Source organism: Natrix helvetica, assembly GCF_964273705.1.
Source record: "Natrix helvetica genome assembly, chromosome: 1".
Taxonomy (NCBI): domain Eukaryota; kingdom Metazoa; phylum Chordata; class Lepidosauria; order Squamata; family Natricidae; genus Natrix; species Natrix helvetica.
Window position 1 is genome coordinate 283,753,168 of NC_138548.1, and position 18,904 is coordinate 283,772,071.

An 18,904-nucleotide genomic window follows, 5' to 3' on the forward strand; every position below is an offset into this window, starting at 1 on the left:
TTGACATGAAATGATGCAATTGTAAGGTACGTTATCACATAACCATGTCAATTTATGTTCTAGGAGCCCGAGATGCCATTGTTAGGCTAATCCCAAAGTCCCAGCTTCCCAAGGTCATTTGATCCACATTGACTTTGCTTTGTCAGAAGTAGCAATGAATGAAGATCACAATAGTGATCACATGACTGTACCTATACAATGGCCATAAGTATAAGGACCTGTCTTAAATGCTCATCATTCAGCACCACCAGAACTGAACAGTTGAATGAGCAAATGTTAAATGAGTACCCGTACATGTCTTTCACAACCTGTGGGGATACCTTATGAAATATTTATATTTCAAAATAATGTTGAAAGTTCCATGTCCTTTGTGGACTATTTTTTTTAATAGTTTGCATCAAGTGGAATGATCTATGCACCAATGTTTTATACATCTCTTACTTTAAAATAGCACAGTATTCATGTATTTTGGTACTCTTAAATGTCAATCTAAAAAAATCCTATGTGGGCAAAAATATTTTACAAATTATAATCACTATCTGCTTTCCTTAAGCTGTTCAAAACTATTTCATACACACAGTATATTTCCTATTGATAATCAGTATGCAATTATTGTTTTAGTAATATTTACTTTTCTATGCAGTTTCATTTTAACTGCCATTTATGACTAACGTAGCTATGATAATTTCTTCATGATTTGATCTCAGCATTGTTATGCTGATTTAGCAGATTAAAACTGTTGAAGCAAAATGTGTATGTAAGAATTGTTGCCAGGAAATATAATGCTCATTTAAATCAAGAGATGTTCCCAGTTTTTAAAAGGAAGTTTTATTTGAACAAGTTTCACTTAGCGCAATACACCTAAAAATAAATCACAACACAATGAAAGATTAAACCAAGGTCTCAGATGCCATCTGAACACTAAGACCAAAATCCTAAAGGTAAGCTGTATTGCACCTCACATTTCCCTATTAACTTAAAAAGAGTAAATGTGCCTTACAAGATATTAAAAGAAAAAACTAGAACTAACATGCCAAAGGTTCACTTGAATTTCCAACACAGCTCCTATAACTTGTTTGTACAAAAAGCATGTTCCTGAACATGCACTGAAAACAGTGTTTGGTGTTATGTGGCATAAGAGCAACATTTAACATAATTGAAACAGCTTTAACCTAAATACATTTACTGCTCAAATACATTCCTACAACAAAAACTGGAAAAAGCTGAGAGTTGTTTAACAGGAACTTCTTTACTGGACTTACACCCTAGATGAATGTTTCAGCATATTCAAAAATACTGAATCTGAATGTTTTAAAATGATCCTGATTTCACTTACAAGTAAAGCATAATCACAAGCTTGTATTGCAAAACTGTTAAACTTAGTTTTTTGTTTTCTTAAAAAAATTGACAAAAAAAATCAGGTGACAAGTTACATTCCCCAGCCACCACTCATGTTGGACATGTTAGACATTCCAGCCATGCCATTCACCCCCATGGATGCACGATTACCACTGCTGTAGTAGCTGCTGTTCATTGCACTCTGGTTACCTAGAGCAGATAACATATTATACAATTTAGTACAAACGTGCAGTGCTATTTCCAAGGCAACATGTTCCTCCCAAGTTTCCCCTCTTATATCGCCTTGCATAATCCTGTACTATTAAAAAGGCAAACTTCCTTCTATGTCATTGTATGTTTTAAGATGTCTATAAAGCCAACTGCAAATCAGTTTCCCAGATTTTTGCAAAGCACAGAATAGAATCAAATCCTGGAATAGCTTCATGCCCTCCCTCTACTGCACAAAATAATACACATGACCACATTACATACCATGAGATGCCAGAACTAGTTTCATGTGGATTGGATCCAAATCTTGATCACTCGGCATTTGCCAAACTATTTTCAGATTTAAAAAAAAATCTATGCTCAATCAGTGGCTCTCCATTGACCTTGCCTCCTCTAGATTTTGATGTTCTAAAGCTAAAACCAAATACTCGGACAAACTCAAAATATCTGCACTTGTTTGCTGAAGCATGATGACCCTCATATAAATGGCTAAATAATTCAAATACAATTTTAAATAGCCTTCTAAATATTAATAAAAACATCTTACCATATCCACTCATGCTGCTTTGACCACCGTAGCCTCCTCCATAACCCCCACTTAACTGCTGGTTAGCTGGACCACCATAACTGGATTGGCTTCCTTTAAAGTTAAGAATATGTATGTTAATATGTATATTATTTTATATTATTATAAAAATGTCATTCATTTGCCCAGAGGTCTACGTGAAAGACAAATCTATCTTCTTGTACCAATTTTATGTAAATTGCCCAGAGCCACTGAGAGCGTTGGGCAGCCATATAAGCTGTGTTAATCAATTAAATAAATAAATAAACTTTGATTCTCTTCCTTAACTGTCAAGGAAGACCTCTCTAGACTAGCATTCAAATGATTTATTTTTGTGGTTTCTAAATTCAATATTGCTAGTTGGTCAATTTGTAAGGAAAGTGATTTTATTGTTCTTTGATGGCATAGGACATTGTTTTTAGAAAATTACCTTCTTCTCAAGTGAATTAACTAAATATTACCTGGTGTCTGAAAATAAGATATTAACATGTTTTAGGGCTTACATTGCTAAAACACAAATTGTACTATATTTGGCACATGAAACAAGGGAAATAAAAAGTATCTACTTATATCATCACTAATTCCTCTACTTCTACTAATACTGTAATGTACATCAAAATAGCAAATACACAAAACTTAGCTAATCATAATTCTAATTAAAAGCTCACTTGTTTCATTTCTCTGCAACAGTTTTTGCAGTTGAAAATGTGGCTTCTAAATTCAGTATTGCCAACTGGTCAATTTGTACGGAAAGTGATTTTATTGTTCTTTATGAACTTGTTTTTTAAAAATTTGTCCAAAAAAATCATTCTGCAAAGTCCTATAAAAACAGCACACATACCCTTTACATCAAATGAAATGACTAAGAATTTCCATAAGCAAACTCAGCATGTGAAATTAGTTCTATGCAGTATTGAAAAGTATATGCTGAAAATCAAATAGATCTAGGAATTTAATAGCACATTACTAAAATGAAAATCTGCTGTAAGTAATAGCTGCCACTTCCACCCTTTATCCCAAATTCTTAATTCAAAAAGGAAGTAGCAACATTACTTCTCTTGTGATGAGTGGCAATATGAATTTGATAAATACCAACATTCCCCATTACTATTACCACTCCCCCAATCTAGAACCAGTCTTTGCTCCATATGCAATATTTACTTGTTGGAATGTGTATCTAAAAGTTATATACCTGCCAATGTGTTAGTGTTCCAATCTTGAACCACCCCTTCTGTTTCCTTGACTGTAATTAAAACAAAGTTGAATTTCAGTTTCAGGTAATTTAGAAAAAACAGGAACTACATAAAATCAGCCAGTTTTGTTGAATAGCAGCAGCACTAATGTAAAACTAAATTGTTTACACCTACCCATTGCTCCCATCATTTGACTTCCATATGCACCACCACTTCCTCCAGCTGTAGAATTCAAAAAGAGTTCTACATATCGGTGTTCTGTAGAAATACAAAGACAATGCACTGAGCTCACACAAGACCATCAAATTTTCAGTGAGACCTAAGTAACTTTAGGTATTTCATTGCAAATATATTGTTCAATATTAAGTAATACAATAATTTATTCTGCTATCTAATACTCATAGAAATAGTGTAATGCTGTAGATCAGGGGTGTCAAACCCGATCGCATCGCAAGCCGTATCATGTGACATCGCAATGTATCAGGATGTTTTTTGCATTTGCAGAGTCAGGGTGGGTGTGGCCCAATCATGGCCTGCATAGGCTATATCCAGACGGCGTGCCGCCATTTTGACAGGCTGCTGTAGATCAAGCATGCAACTTACGCATATTTGCTTTGTCTTTCGACATTGCAGCAACAGCATCTTCATGAGTAGCAAACTCAACATCCGCCTCTCCAGTGACTCTGCCATCAGGTCCAATTTCAATGTGTACTCTTACCGGATTAAGAGGCGAAAAGAACTAAATAACAAACATCATACAGAAGCTGTCAGTCCATGAAAAATACTTATAATCAGTTTATTGTGGTTCAATAAATGGAACAAATCAATCAAAAAATATACTTACATTATAAATATCATTCTCAGTAGCTCTGTAAGGTAATCCTCTCATATGTACACAATGACCAGTTGTACTTTGGAAAGTAGAGGATCCATCACCATATCTATGATCTGACATTCCTGCAGAAAGGAGAGTCAACTCTAAATCTTTTGTATGTATACTACGTTTCTTCACTACCCGTATAAAGAATACTTACCTCTTCCAAACCTATCAGATCCAAAGCCATAGCCATCATTATATCCGTTGTAGTCATCATAGCCACCATAGCCTACAAACCATAATTCAACATTTATTGAAATGAACCAAGCACTGCACTCATTGTAGGCAATTTGTAGAGTAAAAAAAGTTGTGGTTCCTTACCTCCACCGTAAGCACCACGTCTCATTCTTTCAAAACCACTGCCTCTACCAAGGCTGTTATAGCCTCTTCCCACACCTGGCCGGTCATAAGGACCAGGTCGCTGCATGGCCATTAATTTGCGAGGAGGGTCATAATGAGTGCGCACTTCTGCTCTGCTACTCTTGAAGATTTCAATGTACCTAGGTTTACATACATAAAAATAGTTCAGGTTTTTTTCTAAACACACACACACTAAATCACAAGAGATAGTGCATTAAAAACCTTGCAGCCTTGGAACTGACAATTATAGGCCAGTTTTTAGTAAGAATTATCCAAGGCTAATTTTTTAAAAATTGTTTGAAGTATGTGCTAATTAAGCTATCCCAACCTTAAGGGTTAGTGACAGCAAACAGTAAAAATATGCTCTGGAGGGAAACATGTCCACTCAACAGGACCCATGTTTTGCTCATATGGCAATTAAGAGTAGGGTTAAAAAGCTAGCCTCCGCCAGAACTTTAACCCATCAATACATTACAATAAGCTTTATGTGCTCACAAGACCTATGCGTTTGCATAGCAAATTAGCATAGGCAAAAGATGCATGCTTTGATTAATTAGTCACAAAATTTAGAATAACCCTTTGTGACATTTTTGAAAGTTAATTCTTTTATGTGAAAATTACACAAGAAAATGTTACATCATTGTATAGAACAAGTTTAGTAATCACATTTTCTTATGGTAATAAAAGGCTATGTGTATTTAGAACTAGAGGCATAATTGGTGCTATTAAAGAAATGTAAAGCCATAATCTCTCAACTTCTGTAAATAACTTTAAACTAAATCAGAATTAATAAGATAATGTGAAATAGGGAAGAGCAAAACAAGCACATCAGCCAGTCTGCACATGAATTAAAAGAAAGTAATATTTATGAAAACAAAGGAGGTGTTAGAATATGAAAGTATATATTGTAAAGTGAGCACTTAAGAAGAGAGAATATGGATTTAACAACAGTTTACCATAAGAAGAGCGACATATCCAACCAACCATCCATCCCCACCTGTGCCCTATTCTTTCCTTGTGTTTCTTTAGAGCCTTTTCAGCTATTTCCTGTGAAGCAAACTGCACGAAGGCCTCCCCCGTACTCCTCCCCTGGAAGTCCACCGGCAATGTTATCCCATTTGGCACGATTTCCAACCCTTCAACCCAAGGACAAATAACCCCAGTAGGGGGTAATATTAACATCACGAGCCCAATCAAGATTTTCTTATAGCTTTAAAAATATACCAGAAGTTATACTTTATATTTAGAATCAGTATACCGTAGTATTAACTCTATAACAGAAACATGTCAATATAAATGCAGCAGAGATAACATTCTTAACCTATCCTGCTTGTATACAGCCACATTTCTGCGGCTTTAATAACAATCCTCTCTCAAATTAATGCAGGATATGCTAAGAAAAGCAATAATCCATTTTTATATAAACAAATTAATTTTTTCAATTAAAATTAAAGAACAGCAAGAATAATTCTACAAATCAGAATACATAATTCAAAGATAGCTACGTAAAATATTTCACAGTTCTAAAACAACAATGATTTGTATCATATTATTTCAAGTAACTAAAAATGTAAACATTTTTTAAGCTTTGTAGCAAGACCTTTAGAATAGACATTTTTCAATAAAATTTGAAGTTAATACAAGTTGATCTCATATTTCAGAAATACATTTAAGATTCTTTGGTCTACTGCGTGCATTCAGAACATTTAAATGTAAAGGTAATTTTTATTTGTTTTACTCTTAAATTTTTGCTATATAAATGCATGAACTTTTAAGTCAATTTTATACAACTATAAAGACATTGCAAAACATGAAACCAGTCCTTTTTATAAACATAGAAAAATAATTTTATGTATTGATGTTTAATGACAGAAAATGTTCTATTTATTTTAGAGTAGATAAATGTAAACAAAGTCGATTTCAAAAAGAAAATATTTCAAAATATTCAGCTCTGCAAATATATCTTTAGCACATAGCAGAGATTATCATATCTAATCAAAAATTTAATACAATTGTTTACACTATGTATTATCTTATTTTCACTTCCCCACCCATCACCCCTCCTCCCACATTGTAAACACTTCACCTGATTAAAACTTTTGAAGAATATTTTATATTCCTTGATATTTTTATTGATATATTAACAATATCCAAAGTTGGGCACTAAAATGTTTTCCACTTTCAGCCAATTTCAAAATCAATTGTTTAATTAACTAGAGACTCAGATCAATTTTAATGAGCATTTAGAATACTTGTCTTAGTGGAGTGGAACAATTAAAATAATTTTCCCTCCAATCTATCAACATCAAACAAGAACTAAGCTTCAGTAAATATTTCAAATTATAGTTCAAGTTTTTGTCTTTTTGAACACTTAAAAGGAAGGAATTCAATATTAAAAGTTTAATAAGCATGGTCATGGTTTACTTTATGACTAAATTAATACTTAGCATTCAGAGCCACTAAATTCTAATCTTTACCCATACTTACAGCTTATACCCCACATACCTGAGAAAAACTGAACAATTTCTTCCTTGCTACAACCAAATGGAAGTCCTCTAAGACGTACAAAACCATCATTAGCAGTATCAGGGCTGTTAGGACCAGTATGCTTCAGAACCCAATCCATTTCAACGTTGTTTGACTTGAAGACTGCAAGAGGCACTGAGAATTAATGAATTCTGGAAACTGGCATAAAAAGGCTAATGCACGACAAACATTTGGAGAACAGGATCACATTTATATACACAAAAAATACTCATGCATCTAAATTCCACCCAAAATAACTGATCAGTTACTATGTCAATTTAATCCAAACCTTCAACATATCTGTGTCCCATTGTTTCTCTGTCTTTTTTCAAAGCCAATTTCACATCTTCTTCTGTTTCTAATTCAACAAATGCTTCTCCACTTGGTCTTCCTTCTCTTGTGTAGATAAAACGGACCCCTGAAGATCCATTTAATATTTTGCATTCTAAGAAAAAGTGGAGTAAGTTAAACACACAAGGAGACTTCTAGCAAAAGTCAAATGTATATAACAGTGCTTAAAACTATTATCCAAACCATAAAACTGGAAACAAAATTAAGCAAAAAACGATTATTGTCAAACAATTCTGAAATAAGAAGTGGTAAAGATACCAATTACAATATAAATTTACAGGCTACATACAGAACAGAAATTATTTAACAATTTAAGCTGGTGAGGAAAGGATATTCTAATTAACAAGATAATGGGCACAACCCCATTAATCATAAAGTACATTGCTATCAATAAGACTATATTGTCAGAACAGGAATTTCTTTCTCACCACGGGAGGTATATTCAGAACCACCACAATTCTCTTACTTCCCTAAAATGTCACCATCCAACAGAATGCAATATTATACAACGAAAAAGGAGTATTTCACATTTTACCGAATCTGAAAAGGAAAACTCCCCACAAAACTCGCCCCCGGAAATACCAAACTGCTCCAGATAAAGGAAAGCTTTATTCTTTGCTTTAGCCAGAACGAGAGGCAGAAAACTTACCAGAGAAAAATCTTTGCACTTCATCTGCAGAGCAGGACCAGGGCAATCCCCGCACTTTTACGACATAACCCTCACCGCCTTCCGTGTTCAACATCATGCCAGATGTGAGGGTGGTCTCAGTTTCGCCTTCTGTTGCTAGGGGCAGACAAAAACGTCGCCACACTGAGTGGGGTAGAAATTTCGCAACCCGGCCCATATAACGCCCCCCAGACTTCGCGTTTGCCCATCTCCGCTTTTCCAATGCCTACCCCACGTACACATGGCGACCGATATCCTCGTCCAGGACACTGGAGACGGTTTGAATAGTCACTTCACCTCTCCAAACACAGAAAGCCGGGTGGCTGTAGCGGTACGCGCTGCGTTCTTAGGAAATGGCGGCGAACGAGTAATGCGTTTCCGCTCGGCCAGGCCCTAGTGCCGCTTTCCCCTCAAAAAACGCGCTTCGACTGCTGCTAGTAACCTGAAGAGAACAACCGGCTGAAGAGATGGATCCCAAATTCGGAAGTCCTTCGAACTAGTCTGCAACCAACAAATTACTAAACTAAAAGTAAGCTCACCTTCTTCTAAGTCGGCCGCGGCGTGGCTGAAAATGGAGCCCAAAACGCACGCGCGTACATTACCTCCCCTAGTGCGCATGCGTCCTGAAGATTGTTTCTTCCCTTCCCCCACCTCCTTCTTTAAGCGCCACCCCACCCTCTACAAGCACAAATCCGAAGTCGATTTTACTTCAGAAAGAAGGCCCTACCGAATATAATTCCAAATAAAACTTAACCAGAATTAGAGTCGTCTTCATCTTATTTGAAATATATACTCGTTCCTGCAATCATCCTTGTTCCCACTACGGGGAGCCTGCCGGGCAGGGGAAAAACTATTCGCATAGCTCTGAGGACAAAGCCCGCCACGTTTTTATCCCGTCACCGAAACTCAAATTTTGTACTCTCCGCTGCTCAATTAAACGCATCCAGAGCCTTTCATCAAAGCTGCGCTTAGCTTTTTCTTTTAACCTTAGCTTAAAAGCAAGTTTTAACACATTTGAGCCAATTGCTAATTTCTCAGAAAAGGAGTCAATCGCGAGACTTCGCAATTACGTTCACACACAACTAAAAAAAATCGATAACAAAGCACGCGTAACAAATTTTAGACTTTCAAGTACCTCTAACACTGCGCTCAAAACGTAGCCTTATACGCCTATATACGGCGTATATAGAAGACTTAAGTAGACTTTTGATCCTTCAGAGAAAAATTGCGAAAATACATAGAAACAGGGGGGAAATGGCGGCTCTATAAAACGACACTTCGAGAAATGGGCGGCGACTTGAAGTTTATTCCAATCCGCATCTAAGATCCGGTGACGGGTGAGACACTAGGAAGCGGGAAGCGGGAACCAAAGGCGAAAAAGTTCTCTGTAGCCAAAACAAGAGGGATTGGCTGCGCCGTTACAGATTGGCCCAGTATAAACGGCATTCTTGAAGGGGTGAAGAAGGCGCGAGAGAAACTCATTGCGGTTCCGCTCAGTGGACAAAGGCCTTAATCATGTATCGTCCCGCCAAACGACACTGCCTGAGTCTTAACTCACACTTCGAGCTGAACTACAGCTTTTAAAAACGCTTGGAAGAAAGCCTCAATTGCATGAAATATAGGTAAGTAGCTTCACGCCTTATATTAGCGGTAATTAGTCTAAAAAACAACATATCTATTAGCTAGTCCTGCAACATGGATCCAAGAAATATTTCTTCTTGAGAGCCGGACTAATTGTTAAGATTGAGCATCACAATCCTTTCCCACCTAACCACGACCAAAATAAACCGTTCGGTTTGGGTGGACTTTTAAAAATTAACAGGTCACAAATTTACTTAGTAAAAAAAAATCAAAGAAAAGTTTAAGTGCATTTCCAAAAGGTTTTTATACTGTAAATTGCCCATATTTTTAACACCGACATCACTAAGTGCAAGGATAGGCATTATTAAAATAATTTGGATCAGAAAAATCTTGAATTCCTGTCATGTCTTCCACCCCAACTTCCACACAAGCTGCATTGCAATTACAATATTAACCTCTTGGAAACTGCCAATTCTCATTGCCAACGTTAAGTTCAATCTTAGTAATTTTCAAGACTCAGATATTTGGAAGACGGTGATGTAGCACAAAATCCTATTACCTTCTATATTATATTTGCTGTATAGCTAAATATAAATGACACCTTTTACACAGCTGGTTGTCCATAGTTAAATGTCTATGGAGATTATCAATCGTCCAGGTCATGGTTATCCCAAATGTACTTTACAAAAGGCAACTGGACTATCTTTCCTTGAAGACATTTTGCTTCTCATCCAAGAAGAAAAAGCACATTTGGGATTACAGTTGTCCATTTATTAAAACATTATGATGAATTGGAAATAATTCCTGAACCAGTTGCTAAGTGGTGAACATTCAAACACCTGAAATTGAGTATCAAAGTTTTGACTGAAATGAGAGAATGGGACTAAAGATCAGTTCCTAAAATTCAAACCAACATGAATTATTTCAGGCTTAGGCATTGACACATATGAATTGCCCAAGTCTATAGATATAATTATTTAAGTAATTTTATGTAGCATCTTAACATTGTACATATTTTGTTTCATATAACTTAGCAGAAACTGGTTTTAATTTGCTATATCTATGTTTGCAAGTCCCTGCAGTTTTCTTGGTAAGGCTTTTCAAAAGTGATTTTTCTATTGGCACTTTCTTACATGCGAGGGGCAATAACTGGCCAAGGTCACGCAGTTGGCTCTGTGCCATGGTCTCCCTGTTTCTAGTCTGGTGCCTTAACCACTATACCAAACTGACTCTCTACTTCAGAAATAATTTTGCTTAATACTAGCATGAAGTCCAATCCATCTGGAAGGATTGGTTCAGCAAACATGATCTTCAGCATTTATTTCTCACCTTTATTATTTTTATAAATAACTCAAAGCAGCAAACATATCAAACACATATTCCTCCTCCTATTTTCCCCACAATAACCATCCTGTGGGGTGGTTGGGCTAAGAAGGAGACTGACCCAGTCACCCAGGTGGCTTTCACAGCTAAGGCTTGATTTGAGCTCACGGCTTGCTGCTTTCTAGCTTGGTGCCTTAACCACTAGACCAGCGATGGCTAACCTTTTTTGGCTCGCGTGCCATAAGTGGGGGGAGCGCAGGGGGGTCGTGCGCGAGCGTGCCGCACCCATAATGCAATGCGCGCCCCTCCAGTGCACATGCGTGCACTACAGATGCTCCCCCCCCCATTTTTACATGCTTTTTTTGCCCTCCCCAGGTTCCAGGGGCTTTATAGGAGCCTGGGAGGGCGAAAACAGCCTCCCTGCCCCCCAAATGCCCTCCGGAGGCTTCAGGGACCTTCAGGAGGCTTCCCTGAAGCCTTCGGAGCAGTCAAAACAACCCTCCGAGCAAACCGGAAGTGTCTTCTTGTTTGCTCGGAGGGTCGTTTTGAGCGCTCCAAAGGCTTCAGGGACCGTCAGAGGCTTCCCTGAAGCCTTCGGAACGCTTAAAACGACCCTCTGAGCAAACCAGAAGTGACTTCCGGTTTGCTCGGATGGTCGTTTTGAGCGCTCAGAAGGTGTTAGGGAAGCCTCCAGACGGTTCCTGAAGCCTTCAGAGTGCTCAAAACGACCCTCTGAGCAAACCAGAAGTCCGTTCTCGAACTTCCGGTTTGCCCTTAGGGCCGGTTTTTTACGCTCCGGAGGCTTTACGGAAGTTCATGAAGCCTCCGGGGGGCGGGGGGGCTCTTATAAAGCCTCTTGAGCTGGGGAGGGCGAAAAATGGCTTTTAAAAAGGGTGAACTGAGTTGGCCAGCGCGTACATGTGCGCTAGCCAGCTGACAGGGCAGCGCCTCGCGTGTCCTGACAAATGGCTACGCGTGCCACCTGTGGCACGCGTGCCATAGGTTCGCCCTCACTGCAGTAATACAACCATTTACTTGACTTGACACGGAGAAATCTAAAAAGTATACTTTAATATTACAATATATGCTTGCATCTATTTTATTTTAGGTATGTGTTTGCTCTCAACTCTTTAATTAGGAGACATCACTGAAATAGTGCAATTCATCAGGATTGGCTTGCCTGGCTATTTTAACAGTTTTGAGTCTTAAAGAACTAGATGGAATTATCTATCTCCAAACAACTATGAAATATGTTTCCTTCTGCCAAAACTGGTTATGATTTTAAATATGTTACTGATATCAAATTGAGATTACAGCCATATGTAGATAATATAGACTACAATCTGATGACAACTGAAAGATTTAAGCAAACTTGAAACTCTCAGACTTCCTCTTGTAAGCTCTTGAAGTTAGATCTTTCAAAAGTATATACAAACCAGGATATATATACACTGGCGGAGATCCCATTGAGGCACAAAGTTAGGATCATATATTCTCTCAATCTAGATGTAGTCACTTCCCAAGATGGATTAACCACAAAACAAAATCATTGAATATACCGGTATGCATAGCAAGTTTTGATTTCACCACATACTATATCTACCTGTGTTATACATATATCATAAGCATCTTCTAATTTTAAAAAGTTGTTTGGAGTGGGGGTAGGATACAAATGTAATTTTAAATATGTACTTCCTAGTCAAGTATTGTTTCCCCTTTCTAGCTCATGAAATTATAATTTGGTGATAACCTTTATAGATTTGAGATTGTACTTTGACCTTGACATAGCATTCCAAATCATTATCTTACTACAGCAACACTTTTTCTTAATTCAGGTATATAGGCACAAAAACCGATTATTGCTTACAGCAATTAGGAGTCCTGACAAGTCTAAACCCTAGACTCAAGTCTTCTGATGGTTCTGATGTCAAGATTCCATATACTGTACATACTCACTGTTGCCAGGAAACAACAATGGAGACTCAGTTAAGGGATTCTGATGTTGATTTAAACATTGAAAGTAAAATGTTGCTATTAAAATGGAAAATTCAATATTTAGCTTAGAGTTTGAGAGTTATATTATCTGTAGTAGAAACGTTAAATGTCAAGATATTTGCAATCTATTCACTGATATATCTAATTAATTAAATATTACTGTAAGACTGCTATCCTAAATCTGTTCTTAAACAAATTCATCCACAATTCAATTAGGTCCTATTTTCAAATGCACATACTTTATCCCAAAGTTCTTTTTTAAGACAACTGGACTTTCTGGTTTTTCTTTGAAGACAGTTCACTTCTCATCCAATAAGCTTTTTCAGTTCTTAGAAGGTGGGAAATAGAAGGATTTATATTCCTTGCAGACAGCTGGACATTTGCATTCTTTTAGAGTCATGGACTTGGAGTTTTGTCCATTTCCTCAGGATCACTGATTACTAGTGCAAATGGCTGTAGAACCTCTTGAAATGACTGTGTTTCTGTGGCCTGCAGAAATCATTTGTGCTTCAGTTTGAGATGCAGACAACACAGACTCATCCCCAACAGCCTGCCCCTGTGTTCAACAGTGAAGGGACACAGGGCAGAAAACCTCCTGCAGAAAGCACAACTCCACAACTGCAGTCTTTTCAACAGTTCCAAGAAGGCTCCACACCAATTTGCACTACTCAGGTAACCCTGAGGATACAGATCATACTCCAAGTGGACTCTCTAAAAGAATCCAAGTAACCAGATGCCTGCAAGGAATATAAATCTTTCCATTCTCCACCATCCAATCTGAACTGAAGAAGCTTTTTGGATGAGAAGCGAAATCTCTTCAAAGAAAAACCACAAAGTCCAATTGCCTCTTGAAAAAGCACCTTTGGGACGACCATGACTGAAAATCTCAATAGACATATATGCTTTATATTAAGCTCTACGTAAGTATAAAGATGTATAATGTAGGGAATAATTAGAATTCAATGCACTTGAAAGCATTTGCGAAACGTTTAGTATATTTTCTATTCTCTGTTTTTAAAATATAGAAATGCATGAAGTCACTATATCATAAAGGGAGAAGAAAAGGAATTCAACTGGAATATCTGGAAAACCTTCACATGAAATTTGGCTTTATGAAAGGACAATGAGGTATGCATCTTTTGCTACTTAAGACCCTTTTAATGCTAGAGAAAAAAATAAATTAAAAAATCCTTCAGGGAAGAATGTAATCATGTATTTGAATATTACATATTCAAGGTTAGCGCTCCTTAATTCCACTTTGTAAGGAATATAAATGATATATTACAGTTCCATAAATGCTTACACTCTGATGACTCTTTAAAGATTCAGGAACAGATGCATTCAGTGGTTTTAACAGCAGATCTTAGCAATGTCTGCTTGAATTTTAATCAAGCTTCAGAGTTCAATATATGCAAAACTCTTCAAGGCTATAACAGTTTTAAGAGAAAGTAAAATACGGACACAATAAATATTTTCTAATTTTTTGAATGTAAATTTCTGAAAAGTATGAATTCCATGAATATTCCAAGAATGAGGGTAATATGTAGAAATATGTTTTAGTTAAAGGATTTTTGAAAAAGTTCCAATATCATGAAAATAAGGAAAGCACTACTACACTCAAGACATGAAAAATATACTAAAATACTCATCTGAGAGTGCAATCCCAGTTATTAATTGAAAACAATTAATTAAACTCCAGGTGAAATACAATCTAATTTTCTTTTGCAGAATGGATTCTGACAATCTGAAAGGCATATCCATTTTGGTCTTAGATGTGAATAAAAATTTCAGAAATGATACAATAAAACAAGAATACCAATTAGAATAAGTAAGTATTATTTCTCCTTAATTTACATTATCATTTTTAAACTCATTATTAGGGGGTTAATTCATAACTTTGAAGTGTATACCTATTTGTTTATTATGCCATGTTAAAAAAAATCACATTTTGGAGCAGAATGATACATAACCATAATAAATCACTATATTTTGTAGCCAAAAAAACTTCATATATCTCAAGGCAGTCCATCCTTTTCATTTTTATATCATTATTAGCAAATTCTTCTGTTCATAATCTGCACTATATTTTAATTATATTGCAAATTTTCATATGAGTACCTTGCCCACCATCTCAATTTAAATAGAGACTTATTTATAAATGTGTCTCTATGATCAACAGTAAGCAGACGCTTTAGAGCGCAGTTCTTAGGAATTTGATGCAATTTGCAATGTTGGCTAATACATATAGGTTCAAAGTGTAGGAAAGCATCTTGTTTTCTATAACAGTTATCTTTTATATAGAGATATATTAACAAAATTAAGTTTTTATTACAAACACAACACAATATTAAAGTATATTGCTGAAAATGCAAGAACAATAGTTTCTACTTCTCTTGTGGGTGTAGTACAAAAACAAAACAAAAGCACACTTATTAAAATATGAGACCAGTTAACCAACTAATGAAGGCGCAGAACACTCTTTTGAATAGATTTCCTTATCTGACAAATAGTCAAACCAATTTTCAACTGGCTACCGAATACACAAACACAATTCTACCCACAATATTCCCATTAATAAGCTTCAAATATCTTGGCTTGAGTACCTTTGCTTTCACAGATCAAGGCTTTTGACTGCTTAGCAAATGAAGATATTGTTCAAGAGAAAAACTAAGAAAACTATTATTTATCTAATAAGCACAACTACACTGATAATAGATTTCACCATGCACAATATTTTCAGCGAACAAATCCAATTAGTACTATTTTATATGTACTTTAATTTCAATAAAGATTTGTTAAGTACAATATCTTTACCTTTTTCATTAGGGCCAATCTGACAAATTTGTTTTGAAACTAATGTCACAAGTATGCTGTCAGCCATATTAATTCTATATTCAGTTTGTCTATTAATGAACAAGTTGAGGAAGACAATTTCTCATAAGGAAAAACTGTACTTATCCAGTATACCATTAAAGCATATTTAATCTAAATTCACAGATTTGTTCATCAGTAACAGTTGTGGTTTATTGTTGATTTACAACATATGTACTTGTCCATTAAGGCTTAATGTTAGCCCAAACCAGGCTGCTGTGGTTTATATAAAGAACCAAAGTTAAAATCCTAACTTGTCAGAAATTCTTACAACGGATTAACACAGCTCACTGCACTAATTAAATTGTAAGAGCACAGCTCTTCTTCAGGTAGCTGAAGGATAATAGCATTTAGCCTCGACTATAGCATTCTTAATCCTTAAAACAATGAAAACTTTCCCAATATGCATTAAGAAAACTTAAATTACCCTAAAACTGCACTTCGTAATACAGACTTAAACTAGTAAGACTAAAATTAGCGGTTGTAGTATTGTAATTCTCATTTGGAATTTGATAAATGTTGATGAATGTAACAAACAGAATCAAGATCTATTTCAGAGGTGAAGAACTATGGCCCTTTTGACTTGTGGACTTCAACTCCATGGCTGGTTCAGGAATTCTGGGTTTAAGTGCACAAGTCAGAAAACGCCCATAATTCCCCATCCCTGCTCTATTAAGAGCTTTAAAATAAAGGACCCCTTCTTGACATTAATTTGTACGTTTCTTACACAAGAACCTCATTTTCTACAACAAACTATTAGCTTTAATGGCAATGTGGTTGCTCTCAAGGCCATCTGCTGAGAGACTAGTGGGCTTCCTTTTGCAGCTGGCTGGTCAAGTGAGAACTGTCCACTGGGCTAGAAGGGTCAAGAGTCCGGTCCAGCAGAGCATTGCTTACGAGGGAGGTCCCATGATTCCGTCTAAGCCATTACTACCATTACAGGGCCTAATTACGAACAGAGCAAGTTCGTGGGGAAAGCAAAGCTTTCGTTTCTTTGGGCGACACGATACGTGAGAAGGCCGCTCAAAACAGAGCTCGGCCAAAGGGCGTTTATATTGCGCAGAGGGGCGAGGGTATACCAGAGCGAGATCCGTTCGCTCGGTTTTGTTATTGCCGTCGGTCACGTGTCCCATTGCCTTCCATTTCGGAGATTTCCAGCCTAACAACCATTGCAGATCTTTCCCTCCGTCCAGGGATCCTTTACCTCCTCCCTCTTTTTACTACAATCCGGTAGGGAACAGAAGGCTGAATGAACCCTATAGCCGCCACTTCCTCGCTGCAGCCGGCCAGGCGAGGGGCGCCTCGAGGAAACACCCACGACAATGGCGGAGACAGGACGTGGTCAAAAGAAAGGGCGGGGGAAGGGAAGGAATAGGCGCTCAGGATAATTGGGAGGGAAGCCCCCCCCTCCCAGTGCTTTCTTTAAGAAACCACGCGGGACGATTCACCGACGCGAGAAGGGAATCCCTTTCGCCGGCCGCGTGTTTGGGGGGAATGAGACTTACATCGGGCCGAAGTGTTTGAAGCGAGGCCCCTCCCCCTCCCCGATCTGCGCCAACGCACGAAAACCCGCAGCAACGGCCTCAACCGTCGCTAGGCCGCAGATCTCTCCCTCCGCAGCTCAGCGGCGCCCTCTCACCAAGGCCGGGGATTTCTGGGCCAGTCTCCTCGGTGTGACACGGATCCATCGCTTTCTCTCGTTGTCTCTTTTCTGCTTTGCGGCTGGAGACGATCAAGGAGGATGCGAAGGGCGACGAATAAATCAGTCAAGTGGGATGCTAAAACAATACCCGGAAGGTATAAGCGATTAAATCAACGGCGCCGCTACAGCGGCTTGCTGGGAAAGGCTCGGTTTCGACTTGCGAAGTTACCCCCCACCTTCCTCGGAAGGCCGCCCCCGATCGCCCTTCGCCCCGCCACTCACCGAGCGTCCGCGCAGCTGCTCTCCGCCTCTATAAATAACTCGTTCCCCCACTTGTAGACTTGTGACATCAGATTAAATAACCCCTCCCCATGCCCGTCCTCTGCAGCCAACCAATCGCCTGGTTACAAAGGCACCATTTTCACCTCCTCTTTCTTCCCTTTAAAGTCCCAGGGTCTTTGTATTTGGGCGCTGGAAAACAACAAGGGGAGCCTGAAAGGCGGGCGAATGGCTTGGTTTCACAAGGCCGCGACAGACAACCACTCTAGGTAGCTCTCTGGAGAGGGAAGGAATTCTGACGAAATTCCAAAAGGGTGCCATGCAAGGAAACCTCTCGAGAATGAAACTACGAGCTTTGTCTCCTTTCATATTTTTCTGGGAAATCTAAATTCAGAAAAATATTGTCAGTGCTGTCCTATCTTCTCTGGTGCACACCTTTAGTCTACTTCTTCAGGTTCGCTTGTAAAGACTTTCTTCACTCAGGCTTATGGGGTCCATTATAGTAAAGGTCTGGATCCCCATTGCTATAATTTTCTTGCATTTTTCCAATAGTACAATACAATAGCAGAGTAGGAAGGGACCTTGGAGGTCTTCTAGTCCAACCCCCTGCCTAGGCAGGAAACCCTATACCATTTCAGACAAATGGCTATTCAACATCTTCTTAAAGACTTCCAGTGTTGGGGCATTCACAACTTCTTGAGGCAAGCTGTTCCACTGATTAATTGTTCTAACTGTCAGGAAGTTTCTCCTCAGTTCTAAGTTGCTTCTCTCCTTGATTAGTTTCCACCCATTGCTTCTTGTTCTGTCCTCAGGTGCCTTGGAGAATAATTTGACTCCCTCTTCTTTGTGCAACCCCTGAGATATTGGAACACTGCTATCATGTCTCCCCTAGTCCTTCTTTCTCTTAAGCTAAACATATCCAGTTCCTGCAACCGTTCTTCATATGTTTTAGTCTCCAGTCCCCTAATCATCTTTGTTGCTGTTCTCTGCACTCTTTCTAGAGTCTCCACATCTTTTCTACATCGTGGTGACCAAAACTGAATGTAGTATTCCAAGTGTGGCCTTACCAAGGCATTGTAAAATGGTATTAACACTTCACATGATCTTG

At 37.9% G+C, this 18,904-nt stretch overlaps 1 protein-coding gene and 1 long non-coding RNA gene across 11 annotated transcripts; one reads left to right on the plus strand and one right to left on the minus strand.

The window, feature by feature from the left end:
* Positions 1-809: 809 nt before the first annotated feature.
* HNRNPH1 (heterogeneous nuclear ribonucleoprotein H1) lies at positions 810-17,863 on the minus strand. Of its 10 annotated transcripts, none has more exons than XM_081951841.1 (15): positions 17,800-17,863; positions 17,515-17,653; positions 8,088-8,216; positions 7,377-7,532; positions 7,067-7,210; positions 5,559-5,697; positions 4,523-4,701; positions 4,359-4,430; positions 4,169-4,302; positions 3,928-4,063; positions 3,499-3,582; positions 3,324-3,374; positions 2,114-2,206; positions 1,831-1,896; positions 810-1,548 (listed from the first exon to the last, which is right to left on the minus strand). In XM_081951841.1, the coding sequence occupies exons 2-15, from the start codon at positions 17,561-17,563 to the stop codon at positions 1,430-1,432; spliced, it is 1,551 nt and encodes a 516-aa protein (XP_081807967.1). In that variant the 5' UTR covers positions 17,564-17,653; positions 17,800-17,863; the 3' UTR covers positions 810-1,429. The 10 variants fall into 10 exon arrangements, with proteins under 10 accessions (XP_081807967.1, XP_081807968.1, XP_081807965.1 ...); XM_081951842.1 differs by having other exon boundaries at positions 4,169-4,281; positions 8,088-8,222; XM_081951839.1 differs by having other exon boundaries at positions 8,088-8,222.
* Positions 9,408-16,436, plus strand: LOC309391448. The gene is made up of 3 exons (XR_014175284.1): positions 9,408-9,727; positions 14,030-14,132; positions 14,733-16,436. It is a non-coding gene; the product is annotated as an uncharacterized lncRNA (long non-coding RNA).
* Positions 17,864-18,904: the final 1,041 nt, after the last annotated feature.

Coding starts and splice junctions, on each gene's coding strand:
- HNRNPH1 (XM_081951839.1), bottom strand. CDS start 17,563: ATGGATCCGTGTCACACCGAGGAGACTGGCCCAGAAATCCCCGGCCTT. Junction 4,702..5,558: donor AAGGAAAGAATAGGGCACAG/GTGGGGATGGAT, acceptor ATGTAAACCTAG/GTACATTGAAATCTTCAAGA. Junction 4,064..4,168: donor CTGAGAATGATATTTATAAT/GTAAGTATATTT, acceptor TTTGTTATTTAG/TTCTTTTCGCCTCTTAATCC.